General features: G+C 33.4%; 4 protein-coding genes, 1 long non-coding RNA gene and 2 other non-coding genes across 7 annotated transcripts; 5 read left to right on the top strand and 2 right to left on the bottom strand.

Annotated features, from left to right (window-relative positions):
• Window positions 1-6,523: 6,523 nt before the first annotated feature.
• Window positions 6,524-6,737, top strand: LOC129898108 (small nucleolar RNA U3). Its single transcript, XR_008769024.1, has one exon. It is a non-coding gene; the product is annotated as a small nucleolar RNA U3 (small nucleolar RNA).
• Window positions 6,738-6,902: 165 nt separating this feature from the next.
• Window positions 6,903-8,363, bottom strand: LOC129894038 (ferric reduction oxidase 8, mitochondrial-like; the record flags this gene model as incomplete). The annotated part of the gene is made up of 3 exons (XM_055969531.1): window positions 6,903-7,241; window positions 7,326-7,987; window positions 8,098-8,363. Coding segments are annotated over 3 exons (1,110 nt in total), but the record flags the coding sequence as incomplete, so codon positions are not given.
• Window positions 8,364-11,016: 2,653 nt separating this feature from the next.
• On the top strand, window positions 11,017-13,371 carry LOC129893813 (L-type lectin-domain containing receptor kinase S.1). The gene has a single exon (XM_055969216.1). It carries the CDS (start codon window positions 11,245-11,247, stop codon window positions 13,231-13,233), a length of 1,989 nt encoding a protein of 662 aa, XP_055825191.1. The 5' UTR covers window positions 11,017-11,244; the 3' UTR covers window positions 13,234-13,371.
• A 680-nt stretch (window positions 13,372-14,051) lies between these two features.
• On the top strand, window positions 14,052-14,265 carry LOC129898106 (small nucleolar RNA U3). Its single transcript, XR_008769022.1, has one exon. It is a non-coding gene; the product is annotated as a small nucleolar RNA U3 (small nucleolar RNA).
• A 165-nt stretch (window positions 14,266-14,430) lies between these two features.
• Window positions 14,431-17,442, bottom strand: LOC129893812 (ferric reduction oxidase 8, mitochondrial). Its single transcript, XM_055969215.1, has 8 exons — window positions 17,249-17,442; window positions 17,047-17,140; window positions 16,736-16,921; window positions 16,422-16,659; window positions 15,982-16,309; window positions 15,626-15,884; window positions 14,854-15,515; window positions 14,431-14,769 (listed from the first exon to the last, which is right to left on the bottom strand). The coding sequence occupies exons 1-8, from the start codon at window positions 17,397-17,399 to the stop codon at window positions 14,588-14,590; spliced, it is 2,100 nt and encodes a 699-aa protein (XP_055825190.1). The 5' UTR covers window positions 17,400-17,442; the 3' UTR covers window positions 14,431-14,587.
• Window positions 16,137-18,306, top strand: LOC129893814 (uncharacterized). Its single transcript, XR_008767594.1, has 3 exons — window positions 16,137-16,276; window positions 16,724-16,942; window positions 18,037-18,306. It is a non-coding gene; the product is annotated as an uncharacterized LOC129893814 (long non-coding RNA).
• Window positions 18,307-22,729: 4,423 nt separating this feature from the next.
• LOC129896836 (U-box domain-containing protein 52-like) lies at window positions 22,730-25,313 on the top strand. The gene is made up of 4 exons (XM_055972816.1): window positions 22,730-23,088; window positions 24,300-24,418; window positions 24,576-24,694; window positions 24,804-25,313. Exons 1-4 carry the CDS (start codon window positions 22,875-22,877, stop codon window positions 25,054-25,056), a joined length of 705 nt encoding a protein of 234 aa, XP_055828791.1. The 5' UTR covers window positions 22,730-22,874; the 3' UTR covers window positions 25,057-25,313.
• Window positions 25,314-27,083: the final 1,770 nt, after the last annotated feature.

Genomic DNA, 27,083 nt, shown 5'->3' with positions numbered 1-27,083 from the left:
GGTGTGTTTGATAGGGATGAAAATATTTTTTATTTTTTCATGTTGGGTTGGATAAAAAATTTAAAAAATATTTTCTCTAGAAAAATAAGTTGTTTAAAATATAAGGAAAATGACTTTTTTAATGGGAATAGAGAAATTCTATAAGTGACATTCTATGATTATTGTATCCTCAATGCCCCTAAACCTTACTCCCTGACCATTCCGCCCCCTCCACACGTGTTTTGTTAGATTAAATATAAATATTATTTAGATAATATTTTTTGGCTTACGTAATAAATTCTAAAAAATAAGTAAGCAACTAACTTGTTTTCTAAGATGAAATTTTCTTGCTTCATACCAAACGCACCCTAGTTGTAACTTGTATCCTCCTATTGGCATTTGGCAATAAATAACGGACAAAGGTGTATAAAAACCTTCGACTTTTTGTAAAGTTATTGCTTATTTGTTTGAGGCATATGCTTTATTTCTCTTCTAAAAATATACTAGTAATATGAACAAGAGGGGAGGGTTCCTTGCAATAGTTGTACACTTTTTGATCTTTTTAAATTTTATTGTTTTAGACTTGTGCTCTATTTCTCTTATAAAAAATACTTGTAATGTTAATACGAATAAGAGAGTATATATCATAGAATATTTTGACAAATATAAAAGACACACTACCATTCCCAGAATTGTGTTTACACGTAATTTACTCGCTTTGCACTTTTACACACGTAAAAAGAATAGGTAATTCTTTTTTCCCTACTTTCTGTTACAAATCAAATTTCAAACCTTAGATGCCCACAAATTGTATACTTTACTTTCATTAGTAATTCCTCTACCAAATTTTGTTCTTTTCTGCGACTTTAGTCTCTGTTTGTACATACAAACATTTGTTTGGGAGTCAATTAGTTTTGTAGCCTTTTAAATATTTAGTTTTTTTTTATGTAGTTTTTAGAATTAAGAAATATTTAATTATACTTGAGAGAGATTTAAAAACAACATACAAGAAATAAGGATCGTTATTTTCTAATTCAAATTAGAAATGCTTATGTTTATCCATTTTTTCATGTTGGGTTTAATTTCTTTGTCCTTGACTCCTTGATATAGCGTCTTGTATAGCCAATTAGTTTTAAAATCATAACCAAATACAAGAATAATATAACATGGAAACTTTATGTCAAGAGAAATTATAATATGATTGTGATCCCTCCATTCTTAACCAAAAGTCTAGATGCGAGTTTCTGAAAATGAAAGAGTTTATGTTCGATATCCCGAAAACAGCCCCACAATGCACAAATCCCATTTTTTTGGACCACAATGTGAATATGAACAACGAGCAAAAAAATAAAAAATAATATCGAGAGGAATTCCGAAAGTTGCCTTTAGTGGGAATTGAACTTTTAATTCAGAGTTGCAGTATATGTTTATTCTCAAATCTTTCCTAAAGACAAAGTGCATTTTTTTTTTCATTGCGTACATTAATCACTATGAAGAACTTGGAGTTTTAAGATTCTGTTTCCATTGTCCCTACTAGGGTGTACATGGACTGAGTTGGTTCGGAATTTTTTACAAATCAAATCAAATCATTTGTGTCGGATTATTAAATCTATAAACCAAACCAATAAAAGTCGGGTTTTTCGATATCAATTTTTCTCGGATTTTTTCGAATTTCTCGGGTTTTTCATAGTATCTAATAAAAAGCACATATAAGAGAGAGGTAGAACACTGTTTGAAGTTTTAACTTTATAAGATGAACTGTTTTGTATATTATTTAGATGGGCTTCTCAAGTCCAAATCTAAATCTAAAAAAGAAAACAAAAATTATGAAAAAAATTTAAAAAATATTTATAAATTACATTTTAATAAATAATTTTATGTGTAACATAATTTAAAAATAGTATATCTATAATCGGGTCGGTTTGGGTTCGGTTTGACTTTTTTTAGTTAAAACCAAATCAACCCTGTAATGGTCGGGTTTTTTTTCTAAACACCAAACCAAGTCAAACCAAATCACTAGTCGGGTTTTTTCCGATTTGGTTCGATTTGTCAATTTTGTACGATTTATCGATTTGCCCTGTACAGCCCCAATCCCTGCTCAACAAAATGAAGTGAAAAGAATTAAATATTGTAGCTTAATTCTGCATGCTTTTTGAGTTATTTAAATGACAAAATTATACCTGTCGATGATAGTGTTGGATTTTGATCCTTTGAATTAAACGTCAAGTTCTTTTCCCAACTCTTGAAGGAAAGAATAATTAATTTTTAGCACCGTGAAAATGATGTGATGCCCCTCTCCATTTCTAGCTAGATTTCTTTACATATTATCTTGGGACCACTTATTAGAGCAAGCGTAAGGACTTAATATCCAAGTAGGGTGTACATAGATTGAGTTGGTTCGGATTTTTTACAAACCAAATCAAATCATTTGTGTCGGGTTATTAAGTCTATAAATCAAACCAAACCAATAAAAATCAGGTTTTTCGATATCAATTTTTCTCGAGTTTTTCGGGTTTCTCGGGATTTTCATAGTATCTAATAAAAAGTACAGAGCAGTGCTTCTTAAAAAGAGTTCTAGTACAAAATATTAACATATAAGATATAGGCAGAACACTGTTTGAAGTTTTAACTTTATAATATAACTTTATAAGATAGGTTTTTTTTGTCTATTATTTAGATGGACTTCTCAAGTCTAAATCTAAATGTAAGAAAGAAAACAAAAATTATGAAAAAAATTTTAAAAATATTTATAAATTATATTTTAATAAATATTTTTATGTATAACATAATTTAAAAGTAGTATATCTATAATCGGGTCGGTTTGGGTTCGGTTTGACTTTTTTTAGTTAAAACCAAATCAACCATATAATGATCGGATTTTTTTTCCAAGCACCAAACCAAGTCAAATCAAATCACTAGTCGGGTTTTTTTTCCAGTTTGGTTCGATTTGATGTTGTTTATCGATTTGCCCTGTACAGCTATATATCCAAGTGCGCTGTTAAAAAAAATAGTACTAATATCTATTCAAATCATCTCTATTTATGGTGTAATATCTTTAGGTTGAGAAATAAAGTTAACAATTGTTGAAATATCTTTACGTATTATTTTGAGTGCACCCAAACAGATTCACTATGCTCCAAAATAAAAGGAAGAGAGAACTGTTTTCACATTGGGCAGAGACACTAATTCATTCATACCTTAGTGCTTGGACATTTTACAATGAGGCTAATTTGTTGGGCTGAAATAGTTTGGGGCAAAGTGGGTTATAATTCAACCCACCAAACTTTTTTCAAGTTTTCAATTTCTTATAATTATCTAATAAAAAAATTGTTTGTTATGACTTTATATGACATTATTAAAGATATTTTTTTTTCCTTAAAGAAAATCTTAGCGAGAATTTTATCGGATCATTAATTTGAGTTACATCTCTGCCCAAATTTTAAATAGGTTGAATTAGGTAATAGATGAATGAGTCATTAACCCACCCATAATTTGAACGAGTCATCTTTTTATATGTTAATTTTACCACCCCTAATAGGTACCCATTTTCACAAGGTCAGAGTCCAATATGGCAATATAGGGGACCAAATGACGAATCTTTCAATCCACTTATTGGACCTTTCCCATTTGAAAATAAAAGTTTGAATATTTGAGGCAACCCATGTTGTCCTCTTATTCAAATTGGCAAGGCTAGTTCCTGCATCAGTGGACGGTAGTACTACTGCAAAAATGGAATGGCCATGATGTTTACAGATACACTTTATCATTCAGAGTGGAAAATATTGCCAAATTCTAGGAAATCTACACATTGATGTTCATGCACATTACTTAGTTGTAACGTATATATTAGCCTAATATTAAAAGCATATATTATTCTGTTTGGATGGGTCAGAGTAAAGAGATGGGATCATGTCATTTGCTTCTAGTATAACCTTATTGAGAAGTTGTTCTCTCTCTGTGCGTTTTTTTTTTGTCTCTATATAGAGCATTTCAAAATTAGGATTGAGAGTATTTTCTTAATGGAATAATATTTTATCTTATATATATATATATATATATTGGTATCATAATATCTCTCAAGTTATGTCTTTGTACTTCAATTACTAAATTCGTGTTTTTAAAAAAAATAATATTAAACAGTTTATTCCAACAATTTGGGAGGTCATCTTAGATTCAATCCTATTCAAGAATCAAGCGTCAAAACATCTAGAAGGGTAGCAAGTTGCGAAACAAATATTTGTGGTTATAACTAAAAGGACTTTTTTATGTGTGAAGTTTAATAAGAACACAAATTTTCAGTTCTCACAAATAAGAGAGCTGTTTTGATTAGACTGTAGATGACAAATGTCCTGTTTTGGTTACTGACTCCCGATGGTTGATTAAAAATGAATAGCCGACAAATATTGATCTGTTTAATAAGTATCATAATCATAGACAGAGTTAGAATACTATAAAATGATTCATTCCAACTCTCTTCGTCGAAAAACTCTTCATATATATATATATATACTAGCTATTAATTCTCCTTTATTTATTTATATTTTAAAATTTCTTAACAAAAAACTTGACTTTACCATTAATCAAATACAAAACATCAAAAACCAATTCATAAAAGAAGACTTCAACTTTGAGAAAGTCAAACTTTTAGAGGCTGACTTTTTAAAAAAATATGATATCTCTACTTTGAAAATAAGAAAAATGTTGATGTCATAGCCCATATTCTTGACAAATGTGGTCTTTCCTTAATTGATATTTAAGACTCTGCAACATCCACTTAGATGAATTCAACAATTCCACTTTCGATATCTTTCGTAGAATTGAATGTTTTGAACCTCTCAAAATTCAGATTGCTTTAGTTCGTGCAGTAATCAAACTAATACTGGAGAGTAATTATTTTATTAAACTCATTCTTTCTGGTTATATGTTATTTAATCAATTATTATAGTTAATCAATTTCTATTTTGTCCCTAACAACATCCTCGCCTATTATGTGTCTATCGCTCATTTATGAGTTATGACTAGGAATTATGATTATTGATAACGGAAAATGTCTAAGAGGCATGTTGTCACACCTACACATTATCACTTGACTATAATTATCATATATTTTTTGCTTTAATTTTATAATGAATTAAACTATTTTTTTAAATATGATATAAATATCGAATGCAATAAGTATCTATCGACAATATCCTTAATATCGATGGCCAGTGGATGTTTTTGGGCTAGCAAAGTTGTATACTCATGGTGGTGTCCCTAATACTACTAGGGTAGTAGGTACATTAGGGTACTTGGCACCTGAAGTGGTGACAAGGGCTAACCCAACTGCTGCTAGTGATGTTTATAGTTTTGGGTTGATGGTGTTGGAGGTGGCATGTGGGCGAAGGCCGATTGACACAGGGTTTGTGCTGGAGGAAGAGGAAGTGTTGATTGATTGGGTTAGACAAAAGTACAGGGAAAGGAGATTATGTGAGGCAGCAGATAATAGGATTAAGGGGCAGTGTTCGGAGGAAGAAATGGAAGGTAAGTTGATACTAGGGCTTACATGTTGTCACCCTGATCCTCTCCGACGACCTACTATGGGGGAGGTTGTTGCTGTATTGCTTGGTGAGAATGTGGATGCAACGCCAAATGAGTTGCTAGCTGAATTAGCACCTAGTGAAAGTAACATGAGAGATAGAAGTGACTGGTCAAGTGAAGAATCAGAACCACTATCGGCTGCGTAGATATTGTACTTTTGTTTCCTTCTTTGTTGAATCTTTTTCATCCCTTGAAATTTTTGGTTAAAGGTTTGTTCTTTGTATTGCTCTTACATGCTATTGAACTCTAAACTCAGCATTAGTTGCAAATAGTTATGGATATGCTGTTCAAAGTTATCACTGAAAGGGAGATCACAATCATTACTCAAGATAATCAAACTGCCATGTATTTGCCCTACCTAAAAGGATGAACATCCATGGCAATTAGCAAACATCTATACGCGTGAAGATTACAATTCGAGTGGGATAATGGGAAAGGTCCAAAAACTGGTCTAACTTGCTGTGAATCTGCATATTCATACTTTCTTTCTTCACCATTGTATGTTGAGAACCCTGGATAAATCCATGACTTGAATTTCATGATGATATTTGTCTATCTTCAAGGGTCAACTAGGACTATAATGAAATAGCAAGGTAACTAATGTCAAATTGAGCGTCAATATTGGGAATCAACTTGAGTGTATTCCACTAAATCACAGCCTCGTCTCAGCCCTTTTGAATTCATGTGAATCCAGTAAGTTTGATACCCGGCCTTCGAAATGGTTATATAAACAAAATGTTGTAAGAAATGTCATGCAGCCTATTTTTGGGGGATGATTTCTAGTAGTTAAAATTAATACGCCATATCCTGCAATTGTGAGGAAATCTGAGTAGATCTCATTGGTTTTGCTAGTTATAGACAGGGTCTGTCATAACTTAAAAGTGAATGAAGTCCCGCTATACCACATCGCTAGTTGAACTCAGAAATGAACCATTTAAATGGCCACCTACAGCATCAGTTGGGCACGACCTTACTTGAACAGGATCTGTTCTATAGGCTCGTACCACTGTATCCTTTAGTTCTAAGGAGACAGGAAATCAAGTCTGGTGGATGAAAAATGGCCATTAGACCAGAGCGTGATTAACAGCTTTGATGGTCCTTGGGGCTTTCTGGGCAGCAGATGATCGTTCTCAGGCCTCTCGTGGTTCTGGGGTGGTCTCTTGGCTTTCTGACAGATTTAATAATTCTTTTTCTTTCCTTTCTTATTAATCAAATTTTATATTGTAGTATTTTACTATCATATATGGCCACCAAACTCAAAAACAGGATGTGTTCAATAGACTTTTTCTTTTTCCTTTTTTATTAATCAAATTTTATATTATAGTATTTTACTATCATATATGGCCACCAAACTCAAAAACAGGACGTGTTCAATAGACTTTTTCTTTCCAATAGATGGAGAACATTCCATAACAGGTTTGTACTGAATCCTGTTTGTAATGGCTGGACTTTTATTAAGTTGATTTGTAGACAATGTGCTCGACGGATGTTCACAGAGTATTAGAGAGTGAAATTTAACGAGTGAAAGCTGAAAAATGGTTTATGATCTTGTCGTCCACTTTGGAAAGCCTTAGAATGTAGCCGGCAAGTTGTAGCTACTGATTCTTTCATCGTCTCAGGCCCACAAACAAAGACCCCAATATTGGATCCCTTGGATTCATTAGCAAACTGGGAAAAAATATCTGTTCAATTTTCAGCATGTTAGAAGGCCAATAGTTTGGAAGTTGAATAGTTAAAGCAAGGACATTGATGTATTTTGCACATACCTTTAAAGTTTGGTCTTGCTCCATAATGGATTTCGTGTTGATCAAAAACTCTGTTTGCTTCTGTTGGTTTCATTGCTTTACTCTCTTTTTCAGAAAATGGTGGAATTTCTTCTCTTAGCCTCTTCCATCCCCATATGGTAGCCACCAAGGTGCTGGATATTAACGCTAATGCAAACGAGCCTATGAGAAGTATGTCTACTACTGAAGTAGCAGTTTTCTGTTCAGATGACGTTTTATCAGGCTTGATAAAAACATGGTTGGAGATGATAAGGAATGCTAGGAAAACAACAGACACCACCAAAAGGAGGACAGACATCCATTGTAAGTTCTCAAGTCCATATATTGCATGACCGGGACGCTTGTTGGTGAAGTGAATGTTCTGTATTTTAGAGACCTCGTTTAGCACTTCTCGCAGGGATCTATCGGATTGGTTTTCACGTGTCACAAACACTTTCAGTTGTAGATAACGTTGTTCTGCATCGAAAAGATGTGGTAGAACTGAATCTAACAAGCAGATGCCTTGGGAATCTTTTATAGTGTAGAGAAGCTGTATTTTTACAGGTAATACATTTTTGTTACTTCCTGTAGAGGCAATTTCTTGCAGAATGCTCAAAAATGGTGTAACCCCAATTCCACCTGCAACTAGAAGTAGACTATCATATCTGCAGAAGATTCGACATACAATTATATATTGGGAAAAGATGAAAAAATCAACTTGCAATGAAGATAACTTGGTTTAAAAATCAAACATGGAAGAAGATCATTTCGTTACCTCAGGAAGTCCATTGATGAAGGTCCATAAGGGCCTTCTGTCTCTACTTGAAAGAATCTCATTTCACCAGCTTCTGAATCAGGCTTTGAATGTAGCATATTACAGAGGGTGCTTGTCCACCACCCCTCAGCTTTGATCAAAATAGAGATAGTGTGTTTATCTACTTTTGAGCTAGAAGTTATGCTAAAAGGATGCCATTGAAAATTCGAAATCCTTGGAATCTTGATAAAAATCACGCTTGTTGGTGCATACTTCAACCCTGAAATAGTGTGTTATGCCATAGCTATACTTTCAATATTTGCAAAACACAACTATACTTTTATTTGTATGCCTCCAAATTCTGTATTTTTTTTTGGTGATGCATACAAAAAAAGAAAAATACAACCTAACTAAATGTATTAAATTTTGAATTATTTTTTGTAAACTCCCATAATTTACTCCATCATTAATCCTATTGCGTACATGACTCTTTATTCTTCATTATCACTCATCTTTCTGAAATTCAAACACTCATCAATTCCCTTCTTTTTGTTTTTCTATTACCGATCTGTCTGTCCCCAATAATTAATTCTCGTTGAACACGTCCTATAGGGAGTGTGCTAGACAGACATTATCGAATAACACCTTTTGATGAGAGGTATGAACAAAAAGTTTCGAGAAAACTAAAAAAATCAAAAACGTTGATACTTCTTGCAAGGAGATTTGGAGCAGTTCATAATCGTTCTTCCAACATCGCACTTCATAATCGTTCGTTCACAAAATAAGGCTTGTTTGGAGACATCGCAGTTAAATGGCTCCCTATTTCGATCCAAATATAGTCTAATTTAAATTCAAAATCGTGATTGAATATGTTTTTTATACATCATTTTTTACTATTTGTAATAATTTGGAATACATATAATTCTAAGATTTATAAGTCGAATAATCTGTGAATACAATTTTAATATATCATTCGAATTGTATTAAGAATGTTCAAAGATTTGAATACAAGTTTGTACATTATATAAATTTGAATTTGGATACATTTTTAATGCTTTGATGGTAAATTAAGTTCGGAATACAAAACTAAAAGTATTTTTATGTATTTGAATTTAAATACAACTTTGATGCTATTGATGGTGAATACATTTATGTAGTTTAACCAAGATATGTAATACAAAGTAACAATAAAAATATAAATTGAGACTGAACTAAAAAAATATAATTATAATACAAATAAATAGTGGATACAAATAATTTTATAATACAAGTAAATTTGTGATACAAATAAAGCTTGGATACAAAGAAGCTATTTATAATACAAATAAACTTAGAATACAAGTAAGTTGAGGGTACAAATTAATTTTTTAATTCAAAATGCATATGGATTGGAACAAAATACAACCCCAACCCTAAAAAATGGCTAAATTATCTCCAAAAAAAATACTTTGGCTCAAATTGATGAATAATTTGAAAAATAAAGATACTTAAGAAACTGAAAAAAAATATAAAATAGCACTAAAACTGGCAAAAGAATATGAAAAAATACATAGTTACCTGTTTCAACGGAATTCTGCTGAAAAATATTTTGGAGGATTTTTTGTTTTAAGGTGGAATATGGATAGACATTGAAGAATCAGAATAGAGAGAGTGAGATTGAGGTAAGAGTATGTAGGAATATAGAGAGGCATGATTAAAACAGAAGAGAGAGAGAGTGTATTTGATTAGGAGTGAAAAAAGGATCTAATTTAAGATTTTAATTAAAATTAAAATTTTGCTATAAAAATAATATGTAGTCTTTTTTTACAATATTTCTTAACTATAGCTATTATACATAAATAAGTTGATGATTTTGTCTAGTTTCATAATTTTCTCAAAAAAATATTATTGCTATAAATGGTAAATATTTTCTTAATTTATTATATTTATGTAAGTTTCCCTTAAATAATTGTACATGAATGATAAGGATCATCTTTATTATTTAAAGATATTTTTATCTATACTTTATAGGAAAAATTATACGAGATGATAAACATTACTAGTTTATTATTTTATATGGGTATAGTTTCATTTTATTATCATTCATGGGTAAATTTTGCTGAGATTTGCTATAATTCATTTGTATATTTCGCTATACAATTTGTGTACTGCATTTGTATAATTCGCTATACAATAGCGTTTGTATAATTCTCTATACGATTCGCAGTTTTTGTATAGCCTTTGTATAATTCGCTATATAATTCTCGATTTTCGTATAGCGTTTGTATATTTCGTTATATAATTCGTGTACAATATTTGTATAATTCGCTATATAATTCGCAGTGTTTATATATTTCGCTATACAAATAATTCATGAGTATAACGTTTGTATAATTCGCTACAGCATTTGTATAATGATGAATTTATATTTGTCATTATAAGTAATTAGGAAAACTATATCCATATAGAGTTATTATGCTTAAAAGGTTTGTCATATATAAAATTTTCCCTAATTTATATCACAAATCATATACAAATACCACAGAATTTTAAATGAAGATTAAATTATATACTTCAAACCGAACGATAGCGAAATGAATATGAAGTTCACTAGTACAAACTTCTTGTGTGTACTAGTAAATTTTAAACGAGTGATAATTTTCTTTTTGTGTGGATGGAGCTTTACAAAAGGTTATTGCTATAGTTGTTTTTTATTTTAGCAATATTTTTCAATTTTTTATGTGTAATGTTTAATGCAATATGATTAAATAATATTTTAATATATTTAAATAACTTTAATTTGAGATTATAAAATTAAATTTTTTAAATTTCAAATTAAAATAGATCATTATCTTTAAAACAGAAAAAATACTTGATCGAAGAAAAAAAAAAGGGAGGAAGGAAATTATACGAGTGCAATCGAACTCTTATTAAGGAAAAGTTAAATGACCAACAAATTGAATATTACATTCCCCCCTATCCATTTTTACTGTTACACATTTAAAAGAGGACATTGGAATATTAAAATAACTAAGTCAAAGGATGATTAAAGCTTAGTCATCTTCATCATTTTCACAGAAACAGCACTCGTCTCTAGTTCCCTTCAAAGGACCATGTAATTAATTCACATTATTTCCCAGTTTCCTTCACACAATTCTCTTCTTCTTCTCTCATGCAAATCCCAAAAATATGCTACCATTATCACTGTTGTTCATTCTCATCAATCTTACAATCTTCCCATCCATTTCCGCCGTCGAATTTCTCTTCAATTCCTTCACTGCTAACACTACCCCTGCCCTCAACCTCATCGCGGATGCCCGCCTTGAGCCACCAGTTATCCGCCTCACAAACGACTCCAACCAGTTCGCCTTTGGCCGAGCTTTTTATCCATCTCAAATTCCTATCAAGTCCGCTTCAAATTCTACTTCTATTTCTTCCTCTTTCTCTACCCAGTTCATCTTCTCTGTACTTCCTGATGATTCCTCTAGTCCCGGATTCGGTATTGCTTTTGTTCTCTCTGCTTCCACTTCCCCACCTAATGCTCTCTCCGGTCAATACTTTGGACTTTTCTCCAACGCCACCGTTCACACAGTGGCCCCACTTCTCGCCGTCGAGTTTGATACGGGTCGTAACCCGGAATTTAACGACCCAGATAGAAACCATATCGGGATTGATCTTAACAGCATCGAATCTGTTGTTACACAAACGGCTGGGTATTATAATTCTTCTGGTAATGATGGTGATTCTTTTGTGCCTTTAAATATGCGAACTGGGCAAAATATACATGCTTGGATCGAGTTCAATGGACCTGAATTCGAGATTAATGTTACCATTGCTCCGGCTGGTATGTCACGGCCCGTTAGGACTTTATTGAGTTATAGAAACCCCATAATTGCGAATTACACGTCTGCCCAGATGTATATGGGGTTCTCTGCTTCCAAGACTCAATGGGTTGAGGCGCAAAGACTTCTAGCTTGGAGTTTCAGTGATTCTGGAGTTGCAAGGGATATTAATACTACGAATTTGCCGGTTTTTCAGCTGGAAAATTCCGGGTCTTCGCTATCTCCTGGTGCTATTGCTGGAATTGTTCTTGGTTCTGTGGTGGCTTTGGTGGGTTGTTTTTTTGTATTTTATTGGTTTTGGTGGCGTAAGAAGGAAGAAGATGATGTGATTGAAGATTGGGAACTTGAGTACTGGCCTCATAGATTTTCATATGAAGAGCTTAGCCAAGCTACAAAAGGGTTCTCTAAAGATGAGCTACTTGGGGCTGGTGGATTTGGTAAAGTATACAAGGGAACATTATCTAATAACACAGAAGTGGCAGTGAAATGTGTGAACCATGACTCAAGACAAGGAATTAGGGAATTCATGGCTGAGATATCTACTATTGGAAGGCTTCAACACAAGAATTTAGTACAAATGAGAGGGTGGTGTAGGAAGGGGAATGAACTTATGATTGTGTATGATTACATGCCTAATGGGAGTTTGAATAAATGGATATTCGATAAGCCGGAGAAGGTTATGAATTGGGTAGACCGGAGGAGGGTCCTAGCTGACGTTGCTGAGGGGTTGAACTATTTGCATCATGGTTGGGAAAAAGTAGTTGTTCATAGAGATATTAAATCTAGCAATGTTTTGATAGATAGTGAAATGAGAGGTAGATTGGGTGATTTTGGGCTAGCAAAGTTGTATACTCATGGTGGTGTCCCTAATACTACTAGGGTAGTAGGTACATTAGGGTACTTGGCACCTGAAGTGGTGACAAGGGCTAACCCAACTGCTGCTAGTGATGTTTATAGTTTTGGGGTGATGGTGTTGGAGGTGGCATGTGGGCGAAGGCCGATTGACACAGGGTTTGTGCTGGAGGAAGAGGAAGTGTTGATTGATTGGGTTAGACAAAAGTACAGGGAAAGGAGATTATGTGAGGCAGCAGATAATAGGATTAAGGGGCAGTGTTCGGAGGAAGAAATGGAAGGTATGTTGATACTAGGGCTTACATGTTGTCACCCTGATCCTCTCCGACGACCTACTATGGGGGAGGTTGTTGCTGTATTGCTTGGTGAGAATGTGGATGCAACGCCAAATGAGTTGCTAGCTGAATTAGCACCTAGTGAAAGTAACATGAGAGATAGAAGTGACTGGTCAAGTGAAGAATCAGAACCACTATCGGCTGCGTAGATATTGTACTTTTGTTTCCTTCTTTGTTGAATCTTTTTCATCCCTTGAAATTTTTGGTTAAAGGTTTGTTCTTTGTATTGCTCTTACATGCTATTGAACTCTAAACTCAGCATTAGTTGCAAATAGTTATGGATATGCTGTTCAAAGTTATCACTGAAAGGGAGATCACAATCATTACTCAAGATAATCAAACTGCCATGTATTTGCCCTACCTAAAAGGATGAACATCCATGGCAATTAGCAAACATCTATACGCGTGAAGATTACAATTCGAGTGGGATAATGGGAAAGGTCCAAAAACTGGTCTAACTTGCTGTGAATCTGCATATTCATACTTTCTTTCTTCACCATTGTATGTTGAGAACCCTGGATAAATCCATGACTTGAATTTCATGATGATATTTGTCTATCTTCAAGGGTCAACTAGGACTATAATGAAATAGCAAGGTAACTAATGTCAAATTGAGCGTCAATATTGGGAATCAACTTGAGTGTATTCCACTAAATCACAGCCTCGTCTCAGCCCTTTTGAATTCATGTGAATCCAGTAAGTTTGATACCCGGCCTTCGAAATGGTTATATAAACAAAATGTTGTAAGAAATGTCATGCAGCCTATTTTTGGGGGATGATTTCTAGTAGTTAAAATTAATACGCCATATCCTGCAATTGTGAGGAAATCTGAGTAGATCTCATTGGTTTTGCTAGTTATAGACAGGGTCTGTCATAACTTAAAAGTGAATGAAGTCCCGCTATACCACATCGCTAGTTGAACTCAGAAATGAACCATTTAAATGGCCACCTACAGCATCAGTTGGGCACGACCTTACTTGAACAGGATCTGTTCTATAGGCTCGTACCACTGTATCCTTTAGTTCTAAGGAGACAGGAAATCAAGTCTGGTGGATGAAAAATGGCCATTAGACCAGAGCGTGATTAACAGCTTTGATGGTCCTTGGGGCTTTCTGGGCAGCAGATGATCGTTCTCAGGCCTCTCGTGGTTCTGGGGTGGTCTCTTGGCTTTCTGACAGATTTAATAATTCTTTTTCTTTCCTTTCTTATTAATCAAATTTTATATTGTAGTATTTTACTATCATATATGGCCACCAAACTCAAAAACAGGATGTGTTCAATAGACTTTTTCTTTTTCCTTTTTTATTAATCAAATTTTATATTATAGTATTTTACTATCATATATGGCCACCAAACTCAAAAACAGGACGTGTTCAATAGACTTTTTCTTTCCAATAGATGGAGAACATTCCATAACAGGTTTGTACTGAATCCTGTTTGTAATGGCTGGACTTTTATTAAGTTGATTTGTAGACAATGTGCTCGACGGATGTTCACAGAGTATTAGAGAGTGAAATTTAACGAGTGAAAGCTGAAAAATGGTTTATGATCTTGTCGTCCACTTTGGAAAGCCTTAGAATGTAGCCGGCAAGTTGTAGCTACTGATTCTTTCATCGTCTCAGGCCCACAAACAAAGACCCCAATATTGGATCCCTTGGATTCATTAGCAAACTGGGAAAAAATATCTGTTCAATTTTCAGCATGTTAGAAGGCCAATAGTTTGGAAGTTGAATAGTTAAAGCAAGGACATTGATGTATTTTGCACATACCTTTAAAGTTTGGTCTTGCTCCATAATGGATTTCGTGTTGATCAAAAACTCTGTTTGCTTCTGTTGGTTTCATTGCTTTACTCTCTTTTTCAGAAAATGGTGGAATTTCTTCTCTTAGCCTCTTCCATCCCCATATGGTAGCCACCAAGGTGCTGGATATTAACGCTAATGCAAACGAGCCTATGAGAAGTATGTCTACTACTGAAGTAGCAGTTTTCTGTTCAGATGACGTTTTATCAGGCTTGATAAAAACATGGTTGGAGATGATAAGGAATGCTAGGAAAACAACAGACACCACCAAAAGGAGGACAGACATCCATTGTAAGTTCTCAAGTCCATATATTGCATGACCGGGACGCTTGTTGGTGAAGTGAATGTTCTGTATTTTAGAGACCTCGTTTAGCACTTCTCGCAGGGATCTATCGGATTGGTTTTCACGTGTCACAAACACTTTCAGTTGTAGATAACGTTGTTCTGCATCGAAAAGATGTGGTAGAACTGAATCTAACAAGCAGATGCCTTGGGAATCTTTTATAGTGTAGAGAAGCTGTATTTTTACAGGTAATACATTTTTGTTACTTCCTGTAGAGGCAATTTCTTGCAGAATGCTCAAAAATGGTGTAACCCCAATTCCACCTGCAACTAGAAGTAGACTATCATATCTGCAGAAGATTCGACATACAATTATATATTGGGAAAAGATGAAAAAATCAACTTGCAATGAAGATAACTTGGTTTAAAAATCAAACATGGAAGAAGATCATTTCGTTACCTCAGGAAGTCCATTGATGAAGGTCCATAAGGGCCTTCTGTCTCTACTTGAAAGAATCTCATTTCACCAGCTTCTGAATCAGGCTTTGAATGTAGCATATTACAGAGGGTGCTTGTCCACCACCCCTCAGCTTTGATCAAAATAGAGATAGTGTGTTTATCTACTTTTGAGCTAGAAGTTATGCTAAAAGGATGCCATTGAAAATTCGAAATCCTTGGAATCTTGATAAAAATCACGCTTGTTGGTGCATACTTCAACCCTGAAATAGTGTGTTATGTCATTATTTGGGACCGCTTAAGAGTTAAGAAAGCATATAGTACCTATTTAAAATTGGAAAGGGATTACTGATATTGTACTTGGATCTTTTGGCAGAGTCAACTCAATGGCTTTGGAAGGAAAGATTCGAGCAGAAAGAATAGACGTTTCTGGCCTTGACTGAATCATTCGAAGTATCTTGTCAAGGCAAAACAAAAAAACGCCAGGGAAAACCATGTAGTAGTGGCGATCTCCAGCATGAAACAGGAAAAACAGCAAGAAAACTATATACAAGTGATGTGTGTAATAGAAGATCTCGAATCTTTTCCTTCTGATCTGTGGAAGTGATGTGATCCAGATGACCAATCCTGTAAGAAGAGTGATCTCCCCCGCAAGGTAAATACGCCCTGTCTTTTGCCATTTCCACATCTATTTTTTTCCTCCGTATGAAAAAAGACTTAGATAGTAGCAAAGCATAGACACATCTGTTCAAACTAAATTGAAAAAGGAAGTAATGGTTAAAATGATCACATAAGGTTACCTCATCTCCAATGTGATGTTTGATACCCCAGATTAGTAAAGTACCTCCACCATGTAATGTAGAAAATAATATCATTGCTGTCCCAAGCCAAACGTGATATCTCACCGAAGCTTCAAATTGGATGCCAAGTAATCGAAATATTGACATTCCCCTCAAGATGGGAAGAAGAAGAAGAGCTAGACAGGCTTCTGCTAATAAACCACACCTAGTTGCCACTCTAAATATTCTGTATTGCCATCTGTAAACGAATGCGTTGGAAAGTATTACCAAATGATGCTATATATATTTTGCATGGAATATAGGAATATACTTACACAGACAAAGTGAATGATTTTGTTGGTACCATCTTCTTGAAGTCATTGGAGATGCGAACATAGAATGTCCATGCCAGAAAGATGATGAATAGAGACACAACAAGGATTTCAAAACCGGACAGAATGCCTATGTACTTGTTCACAACTACTGGATTGGAGAGAACAGACAGTGAAGATCGTCCTTTCCTGTCAACCAAATTCAGAAGGGTAAGATTTGCGTACACTCTAGCTTCTCCAGACCCCGCTCGTAGGATTACACTTGGTATGTTGTACTTGTTGTTGTTATGCTTATATTAAAGTTGCATACATACCTGCTGGTTGGTTCCGTCTGTTTCAGGGCCAAGTAAACAAAACCAACTATAGCTATAGCAACAACAGGGAAGGTGTAGACAGCAAAATTAAGACCTGTAAGATCACAAAAGAAGGGAAAAAAAACATGAACAGGTCATTAAATTAACACTTCTAGTACATGCAAATGATGAATTTAATTTGAGTTGGAAATCAAAACTTCACCAGATTGGGTTAAGAATGAAGCTGATGCCTTTTTTTCTGCCAGCTTCCAACTTTTAGTCCATAGTTGCGTGGGCTTGAGAAGCCAAAGAGATAGCCATCCGGCAAATATCAAGAAAAGTAGCAATTTAAGGAGAGAGGAAATTCTAGTCATGTTTTAAGAAGAGCTGATTCATGTGCTTAGAATATAACGAATTTTGTGTCTATATAAAGTACATGGGTCGTTTGGTTGGTGAGATTGAAAAAATAGTTCCCCCAAAAAAAGAATTATAATAATATCTCACATAAAGTAACACAAGTATATTTAGCTTGCTTTGGATGGTTAAAGATTGTTTCATGTATCCTATTGCAGTGGTTCCAAGGCAAATTTTAAATCACTAAGTCAATCTTTAATTTTGTGTTCAAGTAATTCAAATAAAAATACAAATATCTTATATATAGGAGAGGGTTCAGATGAACACCCGCACTCCCTCCTAGATTCGCCCCTATACATGATGTCACACATCAACAATTTGAAAAATAAATTTACAAAACAAATTAGGTACAGAGTATAGCTATATAAAAAAGGTAGGATAAATGATAGAATATAATTATTAGATAAAAAGTAAATACAAACTAAGAAAAAAATAATGTTATCACGATCACACCAAATTGATCATAACATAAAATGAGACTTTTCATGGCTCCGTAATGATGAATTTTATTATATGAAACATATATTTTAAACAGTTATGTTTTATTTTAACAATAAACATATATGTATAATAAATATATATGGGATTTTTATACAGGAGCGAAGCCATGTACAACACACCGGGTGCTTGAGCACCTATTAACCCTGACGTAAACTCGTATGTTAAGACGGATATATTAAAGCGTTAGCACCCAGTGATTGAAAAAGCTTGAAGGGTGCTTTGGTTCAGCAGCTAACTTAAAGTCCTTCCTTTTGAGATGAGCGTGGTTTTGACACTAAGTTGCTGCAAATTTTTTATAGCTAACTTATCTTTTTCTGCTCTGTACACAAATGTTTCCTTCTTTTTCTCCAATATTGATTCTTGATTCCTTCTCCTGCATTTATACTTTATTTATTTGCTTTATGTTTGGTTAAAGTTTTCTTTTATATTTATGTAATTTCTTGTGATTAAAATTTTTAAAAAATCACTCCTCTTTGTTTTTTTGAGAAATTTTGGCCGGTTAAGACATTCCCTAAGGTAATTCATTTTTTTTCTTAGAAATGAAAAGTTTTTTTAACTATAACATTTAAAGAGTTGTGCACTTATACAAGCATACTATGTAGTTTGCGGTAAATTTATATTAAAAGAAGCGAGCATCCACAAGTCTAAAATCGACGATCTGCCCCACTGATTTTATATATAGGAGTAGTATTTTAAGCAAGAAAGAATGTAAAATAATAAGTAAACATATATTTCAAACATAAATGTGTAGCTAATAGTTGCATGGTAAGAAGTAAACATATATTCCAAATATAAATGTGTTGCTAATATTTGCATTATTATTTGAAAAAATTATTTAAATACACATCTTATTTTATCACCTTTTCTAAAATTTTCGACCATTTGAAAAAATTACAAAAATCCCTATTCTCGGATACATTACTTTACGTGATGTATCGGGACGTCGGATACATCACTTTACATGATGTATCGATTGGATACATCACTTTACGCGATGTATCGGTCGGATCTATCATTTTATGTGATGTATTAAGACGTTGGTTACACCACTTTACGCGATATATAGGTCGGATACATCACTTTACGCTATGTATCAGTCGGATACAGCACTTTACGCGATGTATCCGGATTCCACCAAATTTAAGGAATTTTTGTAATTTATAAAAGAAAAAAGATAGTATATACTTATTATTTTACATTCTACTTAAAATACTACTTCTATATAAACTCCCGCGTAAGTTACGCTAAGAATACAAAAGTGGCAAACAAACAATATATAAATTATTGTTTGATTTCACGAGTGCCCATGAATATTTATTCAAATTCTTCAAAAAATAATTATAAGTGTTTGGTTATGAATATGATCCATTATTTCAACTTCAATTTGAAATATAGAATTTGAAGTTTGAAAATCTTAATCGAGGAATATTTCAAAATTTCACTCCCGGAACTTAATATTTTGCCAAATGTAATACATTTCCAAACACAAAAGTATTTTCACATACATTTTTTACAAATCTCAATCAAATCACGTCCAAACGGCCCCAAACGATCCTAAGTACTTCGGAGCCATTTGGTCATGGATAAAATTTGGAGTATTAGGAGATTATTTCAGGCAAGTGTTATGATTCAATTTGAACAACTGAGGGCGATTAATCAAGTCCAGCATCAAGTTTTCCAATAGAAATTCATTTTTGGAAAAAAAAAGAAGAAAAAAAAAGAGAGAGTTATATTTGATTATAAAGTGTACACCCGATATTCAAACTGGCCCAGTGTTTAAACTCCAAAAATTAGAGTTTTTTTAAAGTTTGCACTCACGGAACTTACTTCCAAATAACATTTTCAACTTAACTTTATATACTACTTTTTTCTTCAAATTTCAATCAATATCAGTATTAGCTAGTAACAATGTATCTATTGCCCTATTTTTAATTGAACAACAGAAAGAAAGAGAAATTATTGTTGCGCTCTGCACCATCCATCAATTTTGGAATCAATTATTAAGACTGAGATTAATGGTGATGGATAATGATTCCATCAACTTATGACATTTGTGATGGCTTTCAGCATGGGAATATATCTTTGTTGAGTGGATGTTATTATCAGCACATCCATTCATTAGCAATTTGCAGTAGTAGTGGATACATGGTCCACCCCACTATTGCTACGTATCTAATTAGTCCGCAAGGATCCAGATCCAACAAAATACTCTAATCTAGCTAGTTGACGGATATAGGGCTCTGTGTGGGGTTCCAGGAACCAGTAACTTTTGCGCAGATCCAATGACAAAGCACCTTCTTGGTCTAGTAGCAGAAATGGAACTCGCTTAAGTTTTTCTGCACTCGTTGAGGATAGTTTGAATACTCATGGGCACTTATAATAATTTTAAATCTCTAGGAATTTATAAATTTCAAATGTTAGAATCCACGTTTGGTTTATTGAGCTTTACAAGGGGCAACGGGTAAGGCTCTTGTTAAAAAGACAGAACAGTGAGTTACTGATTTTTGCTTCTAGTTGGGCCAGCACAAAGAATTATTTTTTGTGATGTCAGTTACTAGAAAATATACTACCAAGTGGATGGTCCAACTAAAAACGTGGTTGGTTAGATTACCCATAAACTATGTTATATAGTACTTTGTGATCATTCAGATGATTAAAAAAATCAGTTAGTGTGACATTTGCACCAAAATATGTCTCTCTGCGTATCTATAAGTGCTTCAACAGAACACTTAAGTGGAAACTCAGATGATTAATATTAGAAATGTGGAAAGTAGATGAACAATAGCTATAAAGCTAGTACATATGACTGGTGGTTGCTGAAGACAGTATTTGGAGATGTACTTGTAGAGGCACTGGTGATTACTTTTGTTGTACAGTTTAAGCACTTTCGTGATTTGATATTACGGTGTCTTAGACGTGGAGGAATTTTACTAATCCATCTTGAATTTAGTGGTTTAACTCTATTGAAGTGACGATACTACAGGGAGGATCTTGCGAAAAACAGTTTGACGTTAGGATGATAAAACTTAATACCTCTCATTCTTATTACTTTTCAACATGGAGAGGAAAACAAAAAAAGAGTTGGTGGTTTCCTGCTGTGGCTGTTAGTAGTTCGAATCTGCTTATCTTCCACTCATGAACTTAGCCAATACAAAGCTTTATAATAGGCACCAATTTTCCTGATTTCACAGTTGGATTCATCATTTATGGACGTTAATAAGTTTCATCCATTTAGCAACACCTTATAATTGCATAGCCTTAAAAGTGAATGGGCGAGGTTCAAATGAGACTTGCTTAACTAAGGAGTACACTTGGAAAGTGCAGTCAATACAGAGAGTTGTATGTTGCGTTCGAGAATGATGAATCGCTTCTATATGAAAGTTTTACTACTATTTTACCTGATCAAAGTTTGTTTGTTTTTTAAAAGAAATAACTTGGATGACCAATAAAAGAAAGATGGGGAGGGGGGAGGGGGGGTGTTCATGTATTAGCAAACGGACAAAATATTTCCATGAGTCTACTTAAATGTTTTTCTGTCCTCGGAAAAATCCAAGGAAATCATGTGGTCATGTATTAGGAATAGAAAGATGAAATTAGCTAACCACATTGAACCAATTTCTAAACCATGGCTAAAGATAAAGCTTTCAAATTTTATCTTAGTTTCATACTAATTGGTGCCAAATCAAGCATCTTAAAGCCCAAATAGTTTCCGGACTACTGCTATGATCAGAAGATGTTTATGATCTTAATCTATCTAATAGAAGTTTCCAAGACGTGACCTAATTAGCCTCTGCTGATATTTTTGTTTCTCAATCTTGTTTCAGTTAGTACTTTTTGGATGGTTTTTTCGGAGATCTTCACACAAATAGCTGGACAGATTTACTTTTTCTATCAGGTATAAATTGATTATTTTATTTTTACCCCTCATAGGAGCTCTCACCTTTTTTGCTTCCTTGATGACTCGAACTCACGACCTTCAAGTTGAAAGTGAGGGGTGATTACCATCCGACCAACTCCCTCTTATCAGTAAACATTGATTATAGACGATCATACACATATTATACATGTATGATACAATTTGGTGAACGTCTATTTAGGTTAATTCTTCAAAAATTATGGTATACTGAAATTTCGTGTATAGAAAAGATCGGTCTAGAGATATCTGAAGTAGATAGTGGTTGATTAAGGAATAGTTCTAAAAGAAGATTGATCAATAAATACAAATGCTATTTTCTTGTACCATTCTAATGAAAATCTTATCATCATTCATGTTACCCAATGCAACCTTGCCTGAGAAATTCCTACTCTCGCCACGATTTTCTGCATTTCAAGAGCATGTTTGAACTATCTTGGATATGAAAAAAAATCATTGTTATGGAATATATTTAGTGTGGAAAACATCACTAGCAGGAAAGGAAATCCAAATTGTAGTAAGCATTACCAATTGGCATGCATTTTTAGAACATCATAGTATGGTCCAAAACCACTTTATAAAGAATTAGATGATTCAATATATTCTCTACTAGATCGCTATCTGAGGTTGGTCCAAAATGAAAAGAAGAAAAAAAATAGAAAGCAAAGTCCTCTTCTTCTTTTTTTTATATAAAAGGCACATATAGAATGTGACATGTCCAGTAAGCCTGCAAATGTTGACAAAAAAAGAAAAAAAGGGACCAAACTTTTTCCTTACTTTGTGTCTTCGATAGCGACGACCTTTACTTTTTTACCTCATAATCAGAGCCAATTCCGTAAGCTTTTAATATTTATTTCCTTCTTCCATATCTTTTTTAAGTCTACATTGTTTATCTTTTTCCCCAGTCCCCACTAAACCATTTGCTTTTTTTCCTTTTTTCCTTTTTGGACTGATACAGATGGGGGATTGAAACTCTAAGAGTAAAATTCACTACTTGCATAGTAGCATTATTGAGAAAGAGATGTCTTGGGAAATCGAAGAGATCGGAGAAGATAGCAAGAGTGAAGCAATTATAAGCAATAATAAAGATGGAGGAGTGATCAATGATGTTTATGTAGCTGTTGGGAAGAATGACATGCATGTTCTTCAATGGGCACTTGATCATGCCATCTCTCCGGGAATTCGCGTTTGTCTTGTGCATGTTTTTCCTCCCATTACCTACATCCCTTCACCAGGTAACTTTTATTTGTCAATTTTAGTTTGTGAATTTGATGCTTCTTCAAAAACAATGGGCACATATATAGGAAAATAGAGGTATTGTTCCATACTGTATCTTCATTTTTTATTTTCCCTGATTAGTGCAAAGGATCTTCATAGCAAATAGAATGATGTATTCAAGAAAACAGGGGAATGTCAAGTTAGGGTGATCAACAAATCATCAAACAAAATAGGGAATTCAAGATCATGAACAATATTTTAAATCACATGATTAGGATAGTTATTTAACTCTGATACAAACATAAACATTAATTTGAGATAGGAAATAAAGCATTAGAACCCTAAACAAACGCTTATCCTAATTGTGATAATAGGTCGATATTGCTTGTACAAAATATATCCTACATGCATCACTACTGCACCAGCCTCGTCACCAAAAGATGCAGGGCAATCAAAGAGCATTAGGTCTCATTTGGACATGATTTGAAGTTTAAGTTTTGTTTGAACATGCAATTTGGATTTGAGCAAATCGCAGTTCATAAATAAACTATCGAGATATCTTAAGGCGCCGCATTGATAAATCGCATATTTTCATGTTCCTTTTATAAATAAATATTTGTGATTACAAACTTTCAAATATACATAATTTTATGAAGATCTACTAATCAACAATAGTAAATAACTAACTATATAATATAATCTTTTCACAAGGTAGGAAGAAGCTTTTCACGCCAAACATGATTTATTTATTTATTGCAAGATTTAAAATGATGCTTAGCTTCTTCATTTACAAATATAAATTTATGCGTCAAATTTTAAGTTTAAAAAAAAATTAAATCACGATTTAAAATACGTTTTAGAGAATTCGAAATTATGGTCCCAAATTCATGTCCAAACACCTAATTATTGATGAATCCGCCTAATTTCTCTCAAAGTGAGCAAACCCAAAATCTGGTGTTTCTAACCTTGTAGTAGCTAACGACAAAACTAAAAAGCTGCCTACCTTTACCAGAAACGTAGGTTATGGTTGGGACAATGTATCTGGTCTTTTGTCATTTAAGTGGTTAGATGAGGGAAATAAATTGTTTGCACATTGCATCATCTGTATTCCAATTATGGTTCTTGAACAAATTTTAGCAAAAAAGGGGAAATTTAATCAAGTAAAAGCCAAAAATAAGAGAGAACATGCTGACCAAATCGTTTAACAATTTGAATCTTGTATTGAAAGTTGGCAAGTTATCAAGTAGCCAACTCAGCAGAGAGCAGGTGCAAGCCTACATCAATGAGGAGAGCAACAGGCGGAAGAATATCTTGGAAAAATACATCAGCCTATGCAATGATGCTAAAGTGAGTTACATTATTTGCAAAATCCCCAATCCCAATTTAGGGATTAGTTTCTCAGACGTTCGATCAACTAGTAAATTTATCTTCTTTTTAATATATAACTTTCTGAGATATTAACTGCCAAATTCAGAGATTGACATTTTATAACTGGGAAGTGCAGGTACCAGTAGATACTGTACTTGTGGAGAGCAAATCACCAGCCAAAGCATTACTTGATCTAATCACTGTTGTCAATGTTACCAGCCTCGTTATTGGAACTAAAAGATCACTTTCCACCATGTAAACATCCTTCTAATTTTGTTGATATCTATCTTAAATTTTGGACATTTTTGGCAAAATTTCTAGCTTCACCACTGAGTAAGAGTTCTCTTATTGATTTTCATTTCAGACGAGTTATGAAGGGACACGGAGTAGGAGAATATGTTCAAAAGAATGCACCAGCTTTCTGTCAGGTTAACGTCGTTGGTGAAGAAGGCAAAAAGATTATAAAAGGTCAAGTAGTGCAGCTAAAAGGGAATTGCAATCCTCCTTCACTTGTACATAGCCAGAATCAGCCGGAGATTGCTAAACAATCTAACCGGAATTTATTTGAATGGATGTGTTTTTCTCCCAAGTTCCATGGAGACGTAGGAAAAAAATAAGAAATGAGTGAGGCGGATTCAAGATTTGAACCTTATTGATTTGAAAAGCAACTGAACCTACTAACAATTTGAGTTGTTGGGTTCGGAATTTACTTTTAATACATTTCTTACCTGTGGAGAGTTCAACTAAATCCGTAACTAATACTACTACAGTACGCTTGCCCCTGCATAGCAGTACTTCCAATTTTCTAATTTAATGATGTTATGGCTATTACATTACATAAAATAAATTTAAACAGCAAAAATAGAACAGGTCTAAGCTGATCTCTTTATCTTTAAGTTTTAGATTAAATATCTGATAATCTCTATATAGCTGATTACTCAATTATGATTCGAAATAATGCTTCCTACAACTACTTCTGCGTATCAAATTTAGCTTTCTATTTTTTCTCAAATCTTGTGAAGGGCAGCGGTTCCAACAAGATTTTATTTATTTTTAGAGACACAAACACAAAATATCTAGTTAAAGGTGAGAATTGGAACCATCCCATCGCAACTATGCTGGTTATTTCATTTCGATTAATCTTCTACTGCTGGTAGTTAGCATAGTAGAATGTTCTTAGGAATTGTCACAACTCACACAAATGGTTGGAGGATAAAAAAGTCTCACTAATGAGATTTGTGTCTGCTTATAAGGCTTGGTAATTCTTGTCTTTTTGAGCTAGCTTTTGAAGTTGAGTTAAACGCGATACTTAATTTTACATGATATTAGTGCAGCATCAATCTCAACCAACATTGAGCCCTCAAATTAAATTTGCTCAAGCATCATATGTCTAATTTGGAATAGTGTTGAAGAATGAAAAAGTCTCACGTTAATTAATGAGATAAGTGGTCCTGTTATAAAACTTGAATAATCTTTCATTTAAGCTAGCTTTTAAGCATGAGTTAGATATAATTTTACGCAAACACATACGTATAAAGTAGTGTTTGACGTCAGCACATGGTCATATTCCGTATTAAAGAGCTGGAGACAAGGGATAAAAATGCTCTCTACATGTGCAAGTGCAACCACTTTTGATTATTTATATCATTTAACATTTCTCACATGGATCTTATTATCTACGATTATTATTATTTGGTCAATTAAAATCTAGAACTATCACATGTGGCGGCCTCATTAATTTACTTTTATTTCAAACAACACGACTTACTTAACGAATTGACATGTGCTACACTTAAAACAGTAATTCAGATTTATATCGTATTTAATTAAATTTATACGCATATAACATAATGTTAGTGATCACACTTCTCACCAAAGAATAAAATACTCTCTAAAGTTCTTCTTTCTGTTGCAATGAATCATATAATGGCACCAGAAGAAAGCATTGTGACAATTTGAAAGAATAAAATTGTAATCATGCCCAATAATCAATTAAAAGATTGTTTTTAATTATACGAAAAAAAATCAAAGCTACTCTTATTTAAAATAAAATAACTTGGTCATATGTTTTGTATGAAATAAAAAATGCCTTCGCGCTTAGCAGTTAGTAAAGTAATTAAAAGATATACTCCCACAAGTTAAGTAACTCAAAAATATTTTTTTCATTAATGATCCCTCTGGAACAGGGGTAAAAGGTCAATTTTGTTTTAAAACTGCTCAAAATGATACAAATCTTTTTTATTCATGATTGGGATAGGTGTTCTTAATTGTAAAAAAAATTGATCAATAACTCATATGGAAAATTATTAGATTACTTTGACTATTTTAAATGATAACTTTAATCATCAATACTAATTTATTAAGTAAATATATATTTCACAATTACATTTCGAAACTATTACGATTGAAACTTACGACGATTTAATATTATAATAAGCAATATATTTCCTCGTTTTTTTTTTAATTGTCATGATAAGTTTTGGCACAATCCTTAAGAAAAACTTAATTAGAAGGGTTGTTTGACTAATATATCCTTTATTAATTATTTAATTTTTATCTATATATGTACATCTTAATTCTAGAATAATTTATGTTAAGGACAAAGTTGAAAAAAGATAATTACTTCTCTCTTGATTATTTAAAT

This window comes from Solanum dulcamara, chromosome 7 (genome assembly GCF_947179165.1).
Source record: "Solanum dulcamara chromosome 7, daSolDulc1.2, whole genome shotgun sequence".
Taxonomy (NCBI): domain Eukaryota; kingdom Viridiplantae; phylum Streptophyta; class Magnoliopsida; order Solanales; family Solanaceae; genus Solanum; species Solanum dulcamara.
This window is presented reverse-complemented; position numbering and strand designations above follow the sequence as displayed.

Coding starts and splice junctions, on each gene's coding strand:
- LOC129893813 (XM_055969216.1), top strand. CDS start 11,245: ATGCTACCATTATCACTGTTGTTCATTCTCATCAATCTTACAATCTTC.
- LOC129893812 (XM_055969215.1), bottom strand. CDS start 17,399: ATGACTAGAATTTCCTCTCTCCTTAAATTGCTACTTTTCTTGATATTT. Junction 16,660..16,735: donor AAATCATTCACTTTGTCTGT/GTAAGTATATTC, acceptor ATTCGTTTACAG/ATGGCAATACAGAATATTTA. Junction 14,770..14,853: donor AGCAAGACCAAACTTTAAAG/GTATGTGCAAAA, acceptor AAAATTGAACAG/ATATTTTTTCCCAGTTTGCT.
- LOC129896836 (XM_055972816.1), top strand. CDS start 22,875: ATGTCTTGGGAAATCGAAGAGATCGGAGAAGATAGCAAGAGTGAAGCA. Junction 23,089..24,299: donor TACCTACATCCCTTCACCAG/GTAACTTTTATT, acceptor TTGTATTGAAAG/TTGGCAAGTTATCAAGTAGC. Junction 24,695..24,803: donor AAAAGATCACTTTCCACCAT/GTAAACATCCTT, acceptor TTTTCATTTCAG/ACGAGTTATGAAGGGACACG.